This window comes from Chanodichthys erythropterus, chromosome 10 (genome assembly GCF_024489055.1).
Source record: "Chanodichthys erythropterus isolate Z2021 chromosome 10, ASM2448905v1, whole genome shotgun sequence".
In the NCBI taxonomy this organism is placed as follows: domain Eukaryota; kingdom Metazoa; phylum Chordata; class Actinopteri; order Cypriniformes; family Xenocyprididae; genus Chanodichthys; species Chanodichthys erythropterus.
The window spans coordinates 35,358,243-35,372,864 of record NC_090230.1 but is presented as its reverse complement, the minus strand read 5'-3'; the positions used below and the strand labels follow the sequence as shown (position 1 = coordinate 35,372,864).

Below are 14,622 nucleotides of genomic sequence, written 5' to 3'. Positions count from 1 at the left end.
GCCTTTGAGCAAGGCACTTACCCCCCCAATCACTCCCTGGGCGCTGCAGCAAAAATGGCTGCCCACTGCTCCTGGTGTGTGTTCACAGTTTCTCTGTGTGTGTTCAAAACTCACTGCTGTGTGTGTGCATTTGGATGAAACGCAGAGCACAAATTCCAAGACACCATACTTGGCCACAATCGTCACTTTCACTTTGAGTTGATGAATGATCAGAACATTGCAGTGTGCCTCCCATCCAAAACATCACAATAAGCTTTGTGCTTTGTTACTTCTGATAAGAAACGGTCTCAGATTTCAAATTCTGTCCATTTTATTAAAAAATACAGTTTTAGCACTCTTTAATGTGGCGTGACAGATCGTTGTAGCACCTCACTTAAGCAAAGTGGCAGCGTGAAGCGGCATGTGAACAGATCATCTCTTCCGCTTTACTACTAGTTACAGCAAGAAATAAACAAGAATGAACATCAGAAGGTATGTTAAAAGATATAGTACAGTACAACAACCGAAATCCATATCACGTTTCATGTAATCGCTCAATCAGCGTTTCAACCACAGAAAGACATCAATAAAACAGCTTATATCACGTATATAACGTCACATTTACCTCAGAAAAGCCATTGAGTGACCATAAGCAGTTCTAAAATATGCAAATAACTTTTTGTTAATAAATAAAAAGTTTTTTGTTGCCTTCAAATGTCTGTCATTAGTAGGGATGGGAACCGAGAACCGGTTCTCATCTGGAACTGGTAGTGTTTTTTGAAAAGAACCGGAACGTTTCTGTTCCGAAAACGGTTCTGGTGTAATGGGTGGGCGAAGTGCGGGGAGCGTATCCTTTAATAGAGACATCTCACATCATGAATATTATAGCAATGAATGCACTGAAATGAAAAGCCCTCGCGCGGCACTACTCATATACGTAAGATTACAATGCGGAGAGAGAGAGGTGCACAAAGCTGCACGATAAATCTTTAAAAGATCGCATTCTCGATTTCATCACCCACATGATCTAATTCCTAACAACAATTCGCCGTTTATATTAAACCTTTGACAAAAATAAAATCGCAACATTCAAATCTGCATTCGCGCTGCCGTTGATCTGAAGAGAGTTGTCATGTGTAGATATAAACAGCTTCACAAACAATCTTTTCAAACGCACAGTATCATTATTTCTGTGTGACAAATAGGCCTATACCAATTATAACAGAAGTATACAAAAGTTTATTATTCAGATAGAAATGCTGATGTTTATGTATAATTGCATTGTTACGCCACTAGGTGGCAACAAATTTACTTGTCTCTATCACTGAGGCCATCCTTAAAAATATTCTTGTTTGCCGTAACCCGACCGACCCTGTCAATTTAGGACCGACTCAAATTTATTTATTTTTTTTTTGCTTTAACTAAACCGACTTGCCGGTTGTAAATTTGCGTTAAGACCGACCAATTTATTTTTTTTACTCTTCAAACAACTAATACAAAAGCAATAAAATAATATTAATTATATTTTCGTAAGTATTGTAAATGTATAAATAGCCTAGGCCTACATACAAACGAAGGCTACGTTCTTTCTTTTAAATAAAAACCGTCATCTATGTTTACACTATTGGTTAACGGTTGTCACACTATGGCCGGTGCGTTCGCTTCGTCTCAACCCATTGAGAGACGAGACGTGCTGACAGATAAAATAATTACATGATTGTGATAGCCTACGTATATTTCTCTGATTTCTTCAAGCCGTCGTAGTCATAGTCTTGGTGATCAGAATCCACATCGGATCACAAAAATAAGTTATTTAAAACACTTGCTGCTGTCTGAAAGTGAGTTTTGAGCTAAAATGATTTTAAAAGTCTTTAATGCTGGTGTTAGCTGATAACCTACATGTAATCATCGGCGTCTCCACACACAGATAAACTCCGCCTTTGCTCGTACCCACTCCCTCCTCAAGCCCGAGCTGGCCCGCTTTGGACCAATGTATTCGGCGGGCCGAAAAACCCCGGCCGTTGGCCCAGAGGAAGCCCCGATGAGGCACGATCAAGCCCCGGAAGTGACAGTGGAAACGCGACTGGCCCTGGCACGCACTAGCATGCCCGCTTTAGGCCCGACAGTGGAAACACGGCTGCCCCCGAAGGCACAGGTTGAAAGACCCAGTCAGTGACCTCATGATATGCTAATTTGTTTAAATTCATACCTATGTAATCACCATCACCAAAATTTTACTTTTTTTTTTACATTGAAACTTGAAAAAAAATATATAGACCGACCTACCGACCCTTTTTTTTTTTTTTTTTTACTGTTACTGCAAACCAAAATATTTTTAAGGATGGCCTGAATCATTCTTTCAGAGACAAGTCTTTATGAAAAACTTAAAAAAATATTCTGTTTCAACTCTCTGAATCTTAAAATTGTGTTCAAGCATCTTATCTAATTTTTGGTAGGCCTAACACTTTACAATAAGGCTCCTTTATGAACTAACCATGAGTAATACATTTGTTACTGTATTTGTTAATATTTGGAACATGGAAGAGAAAACAAACCATATAAGAAGACAATTTATGCTAACGCTAGCTATAGTGCCTGTTGCAGCAATGAAAACACAAATGTGAAATTGAGCTTGCGCAGATAGAAGCTTTCACATGGTGTGTTTCTTGCTTAAATGTGTTCATTGGAAAGGTTATGGTTATGGTAATCACCAAACTAAAAATGTAGCCTATAACTTTTATCAACAATGGAACAGACTAATTTTGTGCTATGCAAGCTTTCCAAGCCATTATGACATCAGCTTTTTTCCTTTTTTTTCTCCCTCATATCACACAAACCATCCTCCTTGACAGTTAACCACTTGTCTACTTTTCTTTCAAGAGGAGAGATAAAAGGTTCTGTGATCTTCTCAAAGCCGTCACCTCTTTAAAACCTGCCGGTGATACAACACCATACAGTCTAGCGGATGTCAAATTAAAGCAGTTTAAGTGTTAAAGCAGAACTGACTGATTCTGCTCTTCATATCAAATAAAACACTGTCAAAAGCTTATTTTGCCACTTGATCTGACATCACTTTCCAAAAAGACTTAGACATGTTTTTATCACACGATTTAAACCAACTTGTGATGTCTGAAAACAATACACTAAATACAGTCTGTCTACTACTAAACCCTGGTTTGATACGTGTATTACAGGTAAAGCTTCACAGTCACACTGAATATGCCATGAAAATCACATATGAGTCAAGCTTCCATAGGAATTTTATCTTTCCATTCCCACACTTTCAGCCAATGCATAAAATGAATGACCATTCATAAAAAAAGAACACATGCTATTGCGTTCATTCATAGCACGATGATCATATACAAGGTTCCCTTACTTTTTGACCAATTAAATTTCTAAACGTTTTTCATTACTGGATTAAGAAAAAGGAAAAATTCAACTTGGATAAGGATTTTTAAAATTAAAAGCACAAATAACAATTTCTAGACAATTAAATATATTATAGATCTTAGAATAACTCAATAGATTGATATTTCTTACAAAAATTTCCAAAACATTTTAAGATTTAATTAATATTCACTAGTTTTCTAGGCCTGGAAATCAAGATTTTACGTATGAGATTAAGATCAACCAAAAAGAAAGACAATGTAGGAGCCATGGTACAGCTGTTAGCGCATGTACTCTGTCATGGTGATGTGGGAGATGTGGGTTTGAGTATTCATGTTTCCATTCATTCCCTCTTTCCTTTCTTCTCTCCCTTCTTTCTGTCTATTCTGCACTCTCGCTGTAAATAAAAGTGGCAAACCCCCAAAATTTCAAAGAAAACAACGGAAATTAACAGAAACTCAGGGGTGTGGCCACAAGGGTGGCAGCTGCCACCCTAAAAATTAGTTTTGCCATTCCAAAGTTGACCAGTCTCACAGCTCGCGTACTGATGTAATGCACAAACAATTAAAGGGTTTGGTTTATGGAAGGGTGTCAACTTAATCAACATCCCTATTGGCTCATAATAAAAGTTCATCTTAACTCGATTGGGTCACTTTAAAAGCACATATCTAATACGAACTACAATTCACATTTGTTTTATGTCTGATATTATTTAAATCAGATAAAGACACATTTCTGTCCTTATAGAACTAGGCTAAGTGTAAAAGGCAGATCGGCATGAATCCACAGACTGGAGTGCAGGCTGTCCTTCTGCAGTATAACAGGAGTGTCGGAAGAAGAACGCAGTTGTCTTGTCCACAGACCCAGTTCCATTATCAAATCACTGAAGGTGCTTCTAAAATTAGTGAGGGTGCTCTAGTAAAGTGCAGAAGTAATGTGTAAGCAATGGCTCCTGAGCACCACCATAACAATAATAGCAATGTACAGTGAGATATTTACAAGATTTACAAGTTATTACTTTTGCAAATAATTGCAACAGCCTGCTATAGCCTAGAATGCACACAAAGAGAGCTCTCTCTATAATCACCAAAAAGCTGTCATTCACCTCAGTTCATCGTGATCTCACGAAGTAATCATATAAAGTAAATATGATTGAAGTAATCATATTATAATCTAAACTGCATAATGTATCTCTTATTTACACCATGTCTGCACTTTGTTATAGTGAGGGGATTCAAGATCATGCGAGTGAATTCTGACTAATTTTAACAACTCCGATTGGCCATTGCCTTCAAGAGATGTCTGTGATTGGCTACATTGCTCAACACTCCAAAAAGTTACATTGTAGTTAAATTGTTTAATTGTACTTTAATTGTAGTTAAATTGTAGTTAATAAACATAAAAATGTTGGGTGGTTTGCATCACTGGATATTAGCTACTGTCGGTCGCTCAATATTTCAATCAAAACAGTAGTCAAATATTAAACCTTTAGCTACTTACTCGCCACATATTCTTTCACTGCTAAAATGAAAGCATCTTGTTGGAATTCGCACTTGTCTTCTGTGAACAGTAAGCCACGCCTTTTTTGATTTGATTGGCCAGGTCACTCATTCTGACAGTGATGAGCGCTGTTAGACCCCTGAGGCAAAGCAGCCTACAAATTTTAAAACTTTTTTTGTCATCCTAACAACAAACAGAGTGGTGCATAATGGAGTACAGCAGAGCAGCATCAAGATTATCAAATATTGGGGGACAATTTCTAATTATTGGGTTCCCCTCAATGTATATGGTGGTTACGGCCCTGGTTTTTAACTAAAGGTGCTCTTGCTTTCCATAGAACTGGACCTGCTTGTCCAGAGACGGGTAAGTGAGAATCTCCATACCAAAGCAAAAAATTTCATTTGAGTTTTTATTCTGGCATGTGTAATGGTATCAAATAAATTGTCATTCAAATCACAGTGATTTCAGGAGACAAAACTTGCATTCATGTGGAGAAATAGCCAAATCAACATAATATGTTGAAGATCTTCATTATTAAAAATTATTAGAAAATGTCTCCGAGATTAATGTCACCTCAATAAAATGTCAGCACGAACTAAATAATATTTATTGGTTCAGTGTTCATCATCTTCACCCTTCCCCCACTCTTTAACTTTTTATGATGCCAAAAACAAAAAAACTATCAGTGCACACTACTAGACCAAACAAATACTCCAACATTGTATCCTTTTGATGCACAGAAGCAGGTACACTCTAAAAAACAACCCAAGTTGGGTTGCAAGTGGACAAACCCAGAGGTTGGGTTAAATCTTTGCCCAACGTACTGTGCAGTTTTAGTTAACCCAACTATTGTTTAAAAATTAACATATAGCTGGCTTGAAATGAACCCAAAATAGGTTGGAAATTAAAAAATAGACATTTAATTACTAGAGGCAACAATAATAATCAAAAGGTGAACATTTATTAATAAGCATATATGATAAATGTTTATTATTTATTAAACTTATTAATAAATGTTCATTTATTAAAAATATTAATAAATGATAATTTCCAACATATTTTTGGGTTCATTTTAAAGCGGAACTCAGTAAGATTTGCAAAGCTCCCCCTACAGGTTCCTTCAATGAATCACACTGCTGTAAATACTCCAAGCGCAGCTCTGCACTACAACGACTACAATGCTCACCAGTGCAGTAATTTTGCAAATACAGTACAAGAAATCTTGATGGAGGTGGGTAATCTTCTAAACTGTCTTATAAAGTCATAATATATACATTGTTTTTGAATTACCGTAAAGCATTTTGTTACTCTCGCGTGACCGTGAACATGAGGCGAGATTGTGTCGGGTCGGTGCAGCTCAACTTGCAAGTGCTGTTTTCTGGCGTAGACGTGCCAGAGGGGGTTAGTGCACGCCTCAAACACACCACTACAAGTCAATTAACCATCGTAAGGACTTAAAAAAAGTTACTCAGTTCTGCTTTAAGAAAGCAATAAAGTCATTTTTAAACAATAGTTGAGTTAAATAAAACTACCCAGCAGGTTGGGCAAACATTTAACTGGGTTTGTCCATTTTCAACCAAACCTGGGTTGTTTCTAACCCAGCATTTCTTAGAGTGTGGAGTCAATTGTGTGTCTATCTCGTTAATCTAAATAAATTACCTGAGTGGTGGTAATGTTACAGTTATGCATATTTTCAGTACACTAGCTAGCTCGGTCATTATACTTTAATAGGCTAGCTTACACATTCTGGCCAAATGCTAGCATGGAGGAATCAAACATCTGTACAGTAATTTTTAGTTAGGAACTGTTGTTGGCAGGTATGTTTTATTGCTTCCCCTTTTAAATCAGTATAACATTTCATACTGGTATGGTCCCTCATATAGTATTACTGGTTTTACATATACCATAACAAGCCTAGTTGCCATCCTTCATCCCCCCCCCCTTGCCACGCCACCTATAAACAGCATTCACAGTACAAGTAAAGAACCACAAACAGCAAACAAATTCACTTAGCAAAAGCAAGAGGCTGCAAGAACATCTCATAACCAGCAAAACTGCTTTCTCAAGCTCAAATCTAATGCTGGAGAGTTTTCATCGAAACCACAAGTCCACACATGCCCCATAAGACACTGGCCTGAATGAAACTGCAATAATTGCTAATTACTTCAAGACAAGACCTCAATGCAGGAAGACAAAACTGTGGACATTCCAATCATGTTTAAGCTGACAACAAAGGCAGTTAGTAGAATAATTCAGTTTTAAACCAGGAAATCAATGACAGTGAGGTGACATGTTTCCCTGACACGTCAAATAAGTTCCCATGTTCATGACATCATCTCAGCAGCCATGAGGCTCTAAAATCTCCACACTGACAAGCCAAATACACTTCAATATAACATAGTTTTGCTTAAATATAGGCTATTAAGGATATTTTTGGAGGCTCCTAACAAACATTTCCTTTCAGAATGGTGGTAGGTGTACTAGTCATCCTTCTAGGATACTCTAAAATCTCCACATTGACAAGCCAAATATACTTCATTACAACATATTTTGAAAACACATGCACTAACGCTTTAATATATTAATGATAAAGGTCTTTTCGGAGGCTCATAACAAATATTTCCTTTCGGAATGGTGGTAGGTGTACAAAACATCCTTCTAGGAACAAGTATACTCTAAAGTCTCCACATTATCAGGCCAAACACAATTCAATAAGACATATTTCTAAAATATACAGACTAAATATGCAATATACTCATGATAAATGTCTTTTGGAAGCTGCTACATGAAAAAAAAAAATCCCCTCAGAAGACCGTTATAAGTGTACTGGGCATCATTTAAAGATCAACAAACTCCATCGTTCCCTATTTAGTGGTTCGTTACGTTCTTCCGTTTCACACATTATCAAACACACTAAAAATTGTATATAGGTTAATATATAATACAGACAAATGTTGTTCTCGGATCAACGGACCCCTCGTCGTGCCATCATCATCTTCAGCGATTCACGCGCAGCCAAAAATCTTATATAACTGCGAAAAATAACTGCCACAAACAAGAAGTCACTCACTGGCTGCGCGCGACGGGCTTCAACAGAACGCGAGTATATTAGAGTATACATAGCGCGCGAGAGAGAGAGTATGATTGACGTGTCCGGCGCGAAAAGTTCCATGACACCGGCAGGTCAGTCAAACTCGCACGCGCTGCCTACTGGAACTTTTCATTCTGAACTGTCAATCATATTCTTTCGCGCGCTATACTGCACTCGCGTGCGCAGTAACTTTTCAGACCAGAACCCGCGAGCGCACGGAACAGAGAAACACAACGGTCCGCTACCAATAAACTTTTTTTTTCCACTGAAATGCAGCTCACCCGACTGACTGAAATGGGTATTTAAAGTTGTAACGGGTACGTACTGTAGCCTATATTCCATACACTTTTCTTTTAAAACGAAAAAAAAAAACTTCTGTACTCACCTTATTCCAATACTAAATTGAGATGATGAAATCCTTGAAATTAGCTATATATAGCGTTACCCGTGGCAACTTTGCGTGCATAAATAAATGTATTTTTTTGACTCATTCAGAAATAAATTGACTCTTTTTATCGATCGTCCACATGGAAAGTTTAGTCTTCGCATCTCTTAACTCCTGCGCGTGCTAGCAGTTTACATGACGCGTTAATTAGACGCAAGTAATTCTACCAGCGCGTGACTGATAACTGACAACAACTTTCTTGCATGAACTACAGGCACTGTCAGCGACAACACAGCATCCGAGGAACAGAACGTATCCGCTGCTTGTTAAAAGTCTGTCCGCGCGCTGTCTTCATTAAAGAGATTCCCCCCCTCATAAATAAAACTTACTTTTCCCTCGCTTGGCTGTCGGACGGTACGTTGTTACTCTTGCCTTTGGCGTACATGCTTGCAGAGAGCTCCGATTGTCACGCACCTGTCAACCCATCACAGCCTCCCCGGACACAACCCCGTCACCATGGTGACTACAGGAGCGATTCCTCTCATTGGACAGAGCGCCGAAAAGGAACGCCCATTTTGTTGGGTAACTAGCGTGAGTGACAGTTACTCGGCCCCGCCCCGACAGAAACACAACCCCTTTCTTATCTCCAGCACTCTTGTCTGTGGAACACACACACATACACGCGCTTCGTCTTACCCGGCACTGAGGGGAATTTGAAACCGTACTGAGAGGGATTTTAAACAACTGGCTGTTCCCCTCACAAGCAATCACACCCTCTACTGTCACTGGCCAAATTTAAAGTGATATGGCAAATGTGGAGCGGATTCTTCAGCTTCTGTATGTACTATGGATTGAAATAAGATTATTTGGGTCGCGCAAATCTCTTTTCATAAACTACAGTGATAACTAATGCGTTTGTTTATCTTTTAAAAAGTTTATGAATAGCACTATAGCAGTTTAGACAGCAAAATACAACCTAGAAAAGGAGAAATCTGCTTTATTTCTGTGATAATGTTTGTGACAATCTAAACATCCCTAATGTGTTTAGTAATTGTATTCTGTTTTGGAAAATACTTGCATTTCTAAGATATTTGCAGACAAATGGCTTTTAAACAATGTAAAACTAAAGTAGGGCCTGAACCACCATATTATTCAAATTCTGGTTAAGCCTTTATTGTGAAATATACTTAACAATTATAAATGTATGGTGGATATTTCAAATAAAGGATTTATATGACCCAACATGTTCAATCAAAAATTATATTTTGATGTTTAGAAACTGGAATATTGGCTTCATTTTCTTATCTGGTTGTGTTTACACAAAGCTTACATAATCGGATCATTAGAATATTCTTGCGCATGTAAACACAGACATGAGCCAACACCAAATCAAAATGGACTATTTACTTACATATTTACTTACCTGTTTACTTACCTAATGCACATTCCTCATGTTATTGTGAATGATTTGTTGATTGCATGATTTTCCAAAGAATGTTTTTTATAATCGGACACTTTTCTGAAATGGCTTTCCTTGTCCACGTGTTCAAATCCTCCTGGGAAGTTCATATTTACGAGGTGGAAAGTCGTGTTTACAACGTTAGGTGCGTTCAAGTCACTTTCGTCGGAGCAAGACGGCGGTGTACATTAAATAACTACACAAGTTCTTTAACTCTATACTTACAGAAAATGAAGAACAAAGAATGTGCATGAGGTGTGCTTTGCTTTTTAATGTTTTTAATTAAGCCACTGTAAACTTTATCATTACATATTATGTTGTTATATTACAATGCCATTATATTTTGTGCAGGGGATTAGCTTATTTTATTGTAAACAATATCTCTGCTAAATAAATATTCCACCATGTTTCTCACTGACACGCCCCCAACTCGTAAACATCCGGGCTTAAAGGGTTAGTTCACCCAAAAATGAAAATAATGTCATTATTACTTACCCTCATGTCATTCTACACCCGTTAAGACCTTCGTTAATCTTCGTAACACAAATTAAGATATTTTGATTGAATCGAATCAGTGATTCGGAGTGCCAAAGTCACGTGATTTCAGCGGTTTAGGCGTTTGATAGGAGATCCAAATCACTGATTCAATTCATAAAGCTCCGAAGCAGTGTTTTGAAATCGGCCCATCACTATATTGTTGTAAAGTCGATATTTTGCTTTTTTGGTGCACAAAATGTATTCTCATCACCTTATAATATTAAGGTAGAACCACTGAACTCACATGAACCTTTATGGATCTTGAGATTTTCAATGGCATCGCTGGCGATGCAGGCCTCACTGAGCCATCGGATTTCACCAACACAAACAATCTTAATTTGTGTTCCGAAGATGAACGAAGGTCTTACGGGTGTAGAACAACATGAGGGTGAGTAATTAAAGACAGAATTTTCATTTTTGGGCGAACTAAAACTTTAAAGAAAATCCCAAGCTTCCCATTCATATTTACAACTTTGTGGTGGCGTTCAGCAGAAATAGCCTAGTAAAAGTTGAATGCTAGTATGCAGGTCAGCCATATTGTTTTAGCAAACAACATTCGTTCCTGGTAACACGCACTTTTCGCCACCCAATCAAATCCCTATTTTTTTTCATACATTTTTTATTTATTTAAAAAAACAGTTTTCACTCTGGAATACCCAAAATTATGGAAGTAAAATAGCTGATTTTATACTTTTAATCTTGTCTAGTTGGTTAGATCATTGCTTACTATACAACTTTTTTTTTTTCATGTATAAAATCCTATATATATATTTCTACATATTTTGTTATGAGATATTATTATAAATAGTTAGCCCTCTCTTGAGTTCTAGATGTGCTAAACAATGTACTATTGGCTACTATTATAACTTGTTTATATTTGGTTTATAAGACCTTTAAGGGTCCTTGTTTCATTCCCTTCCTTCTTACTACTAAAAAGTATTTTAAAATACACTATAGATCGAAATGTGGATGCATCATCAAATAGTCTATTTTGACCAGAAATGAGCAATAAAAATGCAATAGCTAGTAATAAATGCGTCAAGTCTTTAGTTTGGTAGAAAATCCCTCGTTGTGAACGCTGATCTTTTCTCTCTTCACTTGTGTATATTATTTTGGCGAATGTTTTAACTGCTGTCTGTCCTCTAATGTCTGCGCTGTGCTTTTTTTCCAAAGTGGGCGGCTTGAAACCGCCTGTGCTGAATAACATTGGCTGTTCCGTTTCACCCCCTCCGCGCTCAGGATCCCGGAAGTAGCCGAGTGAGATCATGGTAAGACAGAGCGATAGAGCAGTTTGCGCTGCTGTGGATGTTCTTTATGACAGTTCCGAGTCATACAGCAACAATGTAACATGTCAGACAGTTGGCGTTTTAGAAATTATAACAAAGTCAAAGAAAGTGCATTGCAGTTACCACAGCAACGTTGCTGCTGACTTTATAAATAGGAGCTCTCGAGAGCTGCACGGTTGAAATGCCACGAGCGCTGATGCTCAGACTGTTTTGCGTCCTTCTTTATCTTTATCTTTATCTGTGCTGTATTATTCGAGCTCGGTTCCATTAAGACGCCATATAACGCTTTATGTAACTTAAGTATCATCCGTAAAGGGTGTAGTTCCCTGAAAACATGATCTGATTCAGGCTATAAAGTTTCAAGAGGCTGTCGTCATAGTTGAGTTGTCGTGAAAATACAAAGACATATTGATATTTTGAAGTCAAGAGTTTAAATGTGATTTGTGTAATTTTTCGATTTTAAAATACGCCCCATCCAAACTTAAAAAAAAAAAGAGAACTGCATATTGAACATGCATTATAATAAGTAATTTACATTCATGGTAATTTACTAAATAGTCGAAATAGTGGCTTTAAGTAATACAGTAATTGTTGTCAAACAAACAATACCAGATTCCAACTTGTTTCCTAGAGGTTCTACTTGCACCACGTGACCCCTGTACCACCTGATCACTGCAGATTCATTTAGGGCCCATTTATGACACAGTTTTCAACTGAAAATGCAAATTTCTTTTTTTATGTGATTTGGTCATTCAATTACACGACAACGTTTTAGGGTCCTGAAAATGCAAATTTTTGAAAACATGTTTCAAAGTGCATGTTTTTGAAAATGATACTGTTATCGTTTTCGTGTAAACTACAAAAATGAGAATTTGTGAAAACGGTGACGTCCAGCACGTTCTTACATGGTCAGTCTATAGGTGTGAAGTGTTTCTTTACAGAGTGACATTGCCATCTACTGGCCTGGCAGCATAAGGGGCCATACAAAAGGCAGGAACACACCAAGCCGACGGTCGGCCGTTGGGCAGTTTTTGTTTGTCGGCTAAGTTTTCTCAGTGTGTTCCGCACCATCAGCTGAAGTTGGTCCTCGTCGACTTTTTTTTCGGCCGATTCGACATGTTGAATCGGCGTCGGAGGTCGTCGGTCCGTTGGGCCATCTGATTATTCTGATTGGCTGTTCAGCTGCTGCCACCTGCTGGTTCAGAAAGGCATTTCATCTGTCGAGCATTGGTTTGGTGTGTCAGGGCAACTTTGGACCCAGATGCTGCCGACGTGAGCCAACCCCGAAGTCTGCTTTCGTCGGTGCTAGTTCGTCAGCGTCGGCTTGGTGTGTTCCTGCCTAAACATATAGCGTCTAAAAATGTGTGGAAAACCTGGCCGCTTTCTCCTTCTTTCTCCCTTGGCGTCTGTCGTTGCTATGCAACCATGAATTGCACTCTCCACAACGATGAGGAAGTTTCAGCAAAGGATAAATTGATTTCATTTGAAATAACGAATATGAGCACGCAAAAGATGTGATATGTGAACGGCCCCTGATACAGCGTTTTTAATCATTTTCGCGGATCTGTGTGAGGGGATCATTTTGACATTTTGCCGCCTGTACAAAAACTTTTCCATTTTTAGTACATCTTTGTCTTGTAAACACCCTTAGGCGTTGATAGTATTGCTAAAGAAATGCATAATTCCCAGCCTGAGGATGTGAACAGCTACAAGTAGAATGTTATGGTAATTATGACATGACATGAACACAGCACAACATTGACATTGACCAATGCATGAGTTTGGGATGGGACTATCTTTTTGGCTGACCAGTGGGGGCGTGTTTGTGAAAACCTGTGTGAAAACAATGCTGTATCTGAAATCTTACTTTTGTGTACTAAATTTGATGAAAAGCAGTCTTTAAGTATGCTAGTGCGTATTATAAATACATTCCTGTACATGCTATATTTGCCATGTTGGCCAATGACATACTAACAACAATGAAAATGATTCTTTACCTCTTCAGTCACAAGACAGTAAAATTGACTAAATACCCTAAAGGCCCATTCACACCAAGAATGATAACTATAAAGATAACTATAACAATAACAATAGTAGCATCTACACCAATGAACAATAACACTCTGTTGTTTTGTTGCCTGCGGCAGGATGGATTCTGATTGTCTTAATGGATGGCTGTCAATGTTTTTATTGTTCATCAGCTGGAAAAAAGACTGAAAGTGATTCCAGTATTATTAAGAATGGTAAATAAAAATAGGGCCCAGTTTACGGTTAATATGAAGCAATTTTCCGTATTGATTTTCCAGTTTTTACCTCTATTTTGAATTACGCATTGCATTTTGTTGTATTTTATGGTTAAAGGAAATTTACAAAAAATTAACAGAAAACTTCCAATACCTTTTATGCTTTTCTACAGAATTTTTATCAGTTACTTTATATATTATACTGAGTTACTTCTTATTTATTCTGTTTATTTATAGTAACAGTCAGTCATAGGTCACTCTTCCGCCGTAACTAGACTTGAATACAGCTGTTGCCGGACTCCAGTTATAGTTTATAAAATTTTAAATATGGATATTTTTCTTACAAAAACCCATTGCTTCACTTCAGAAGGCCTTTATTAACCCCTTGGAGCCGTGTGGAGTACTTTTATGTTGGATGGATGCACTTTTTTTTTGGATTCAAAATTCAAATCATTCAAGCACCATTCACTACCATTATAAAGTTTGGAAGAGCCATGATATTTTTTAATATAACTGCGATTGTGTTCGTCTGAAAGAAGATAGTCATATACACCTAAGTTGGCTTGAGAGTGAGTAAATCATGGGATAATTTTCATTTTTGACTACATTTTCAACTAATTGAGATTTAATAGAGATTCAGTAGTACATATTATTCATTAGTTAAAGAATTGTTCTTTCCCCACATGTCAGAATTGGGCTTTAGCTAGACATAGAGACACTGCTAGTCCACCCAAGTTTGTGCACATTTTGTT

The 14,622-nt window shown here is 37.6% G+C and overlaps 2 protein-coding genes across 9 annotated transcripts in view; one reads left to right on the top strand and one right to left on the bottom strand.

Moving 5' to 3' along the window:
* Nucleotides 1–8,836, bottom strand: part of ssbp2b (single stranded DNA binding protein 2b) — a 95,478-nt gene extending 86,642 nt beyond the window's left edge. For 2 of the 5 annotated variants that reach the window (XR_010896175.1, XM_067397533.1), the window contains exon 1: nt 8,735–8,833. Coding sequence is in view for 2 of the 5 variants with exons in the window: in XM_067397533.1 (XP_067253634.1) it covers nt 8,735–8,790 (56 nt within the window). In the remaining 3 variants the exon portion in view is untranslated. Of the gene's footprint in view, nt 1–8,345; nt 8,709–8,734 lie in introns of those variants that run through there. The other 3 variants (XM_067397534.1, XM_067397537.1, XM_067397536.1) reach the window with 2 other exon arrangements.
* Nucleotides 7,679–14,622, top strand: part of atg10 (ATG10 autophagy related 10 homolog (S. cerevisiae)) — a 28,806-nt gene continuing 21,862 nt past the window's right edge. For 2 of the 4 annotated variants that reach the window (XM_067397538.1, XM_067397539.1), the window contains exons 1-2: nt 7,679–8,277; nt 11,515–11,609. In XM_067397538.1, coding sequence (XP_067253639.1) covers nt 11,607–11,609 — 3 coding nt within the window. In that variant the 5' untranslated portion in view covers nt 7,679–8,277; nt 11,515–11,606. Of the gene's footprint in view, nt 8,278–11,514; nt 11,610–14,622 lie in introns of those variants that run through there. The other 2 variants (XM_067397541.1, XM_067397540.1) reach the window with 2 other exon arrangements.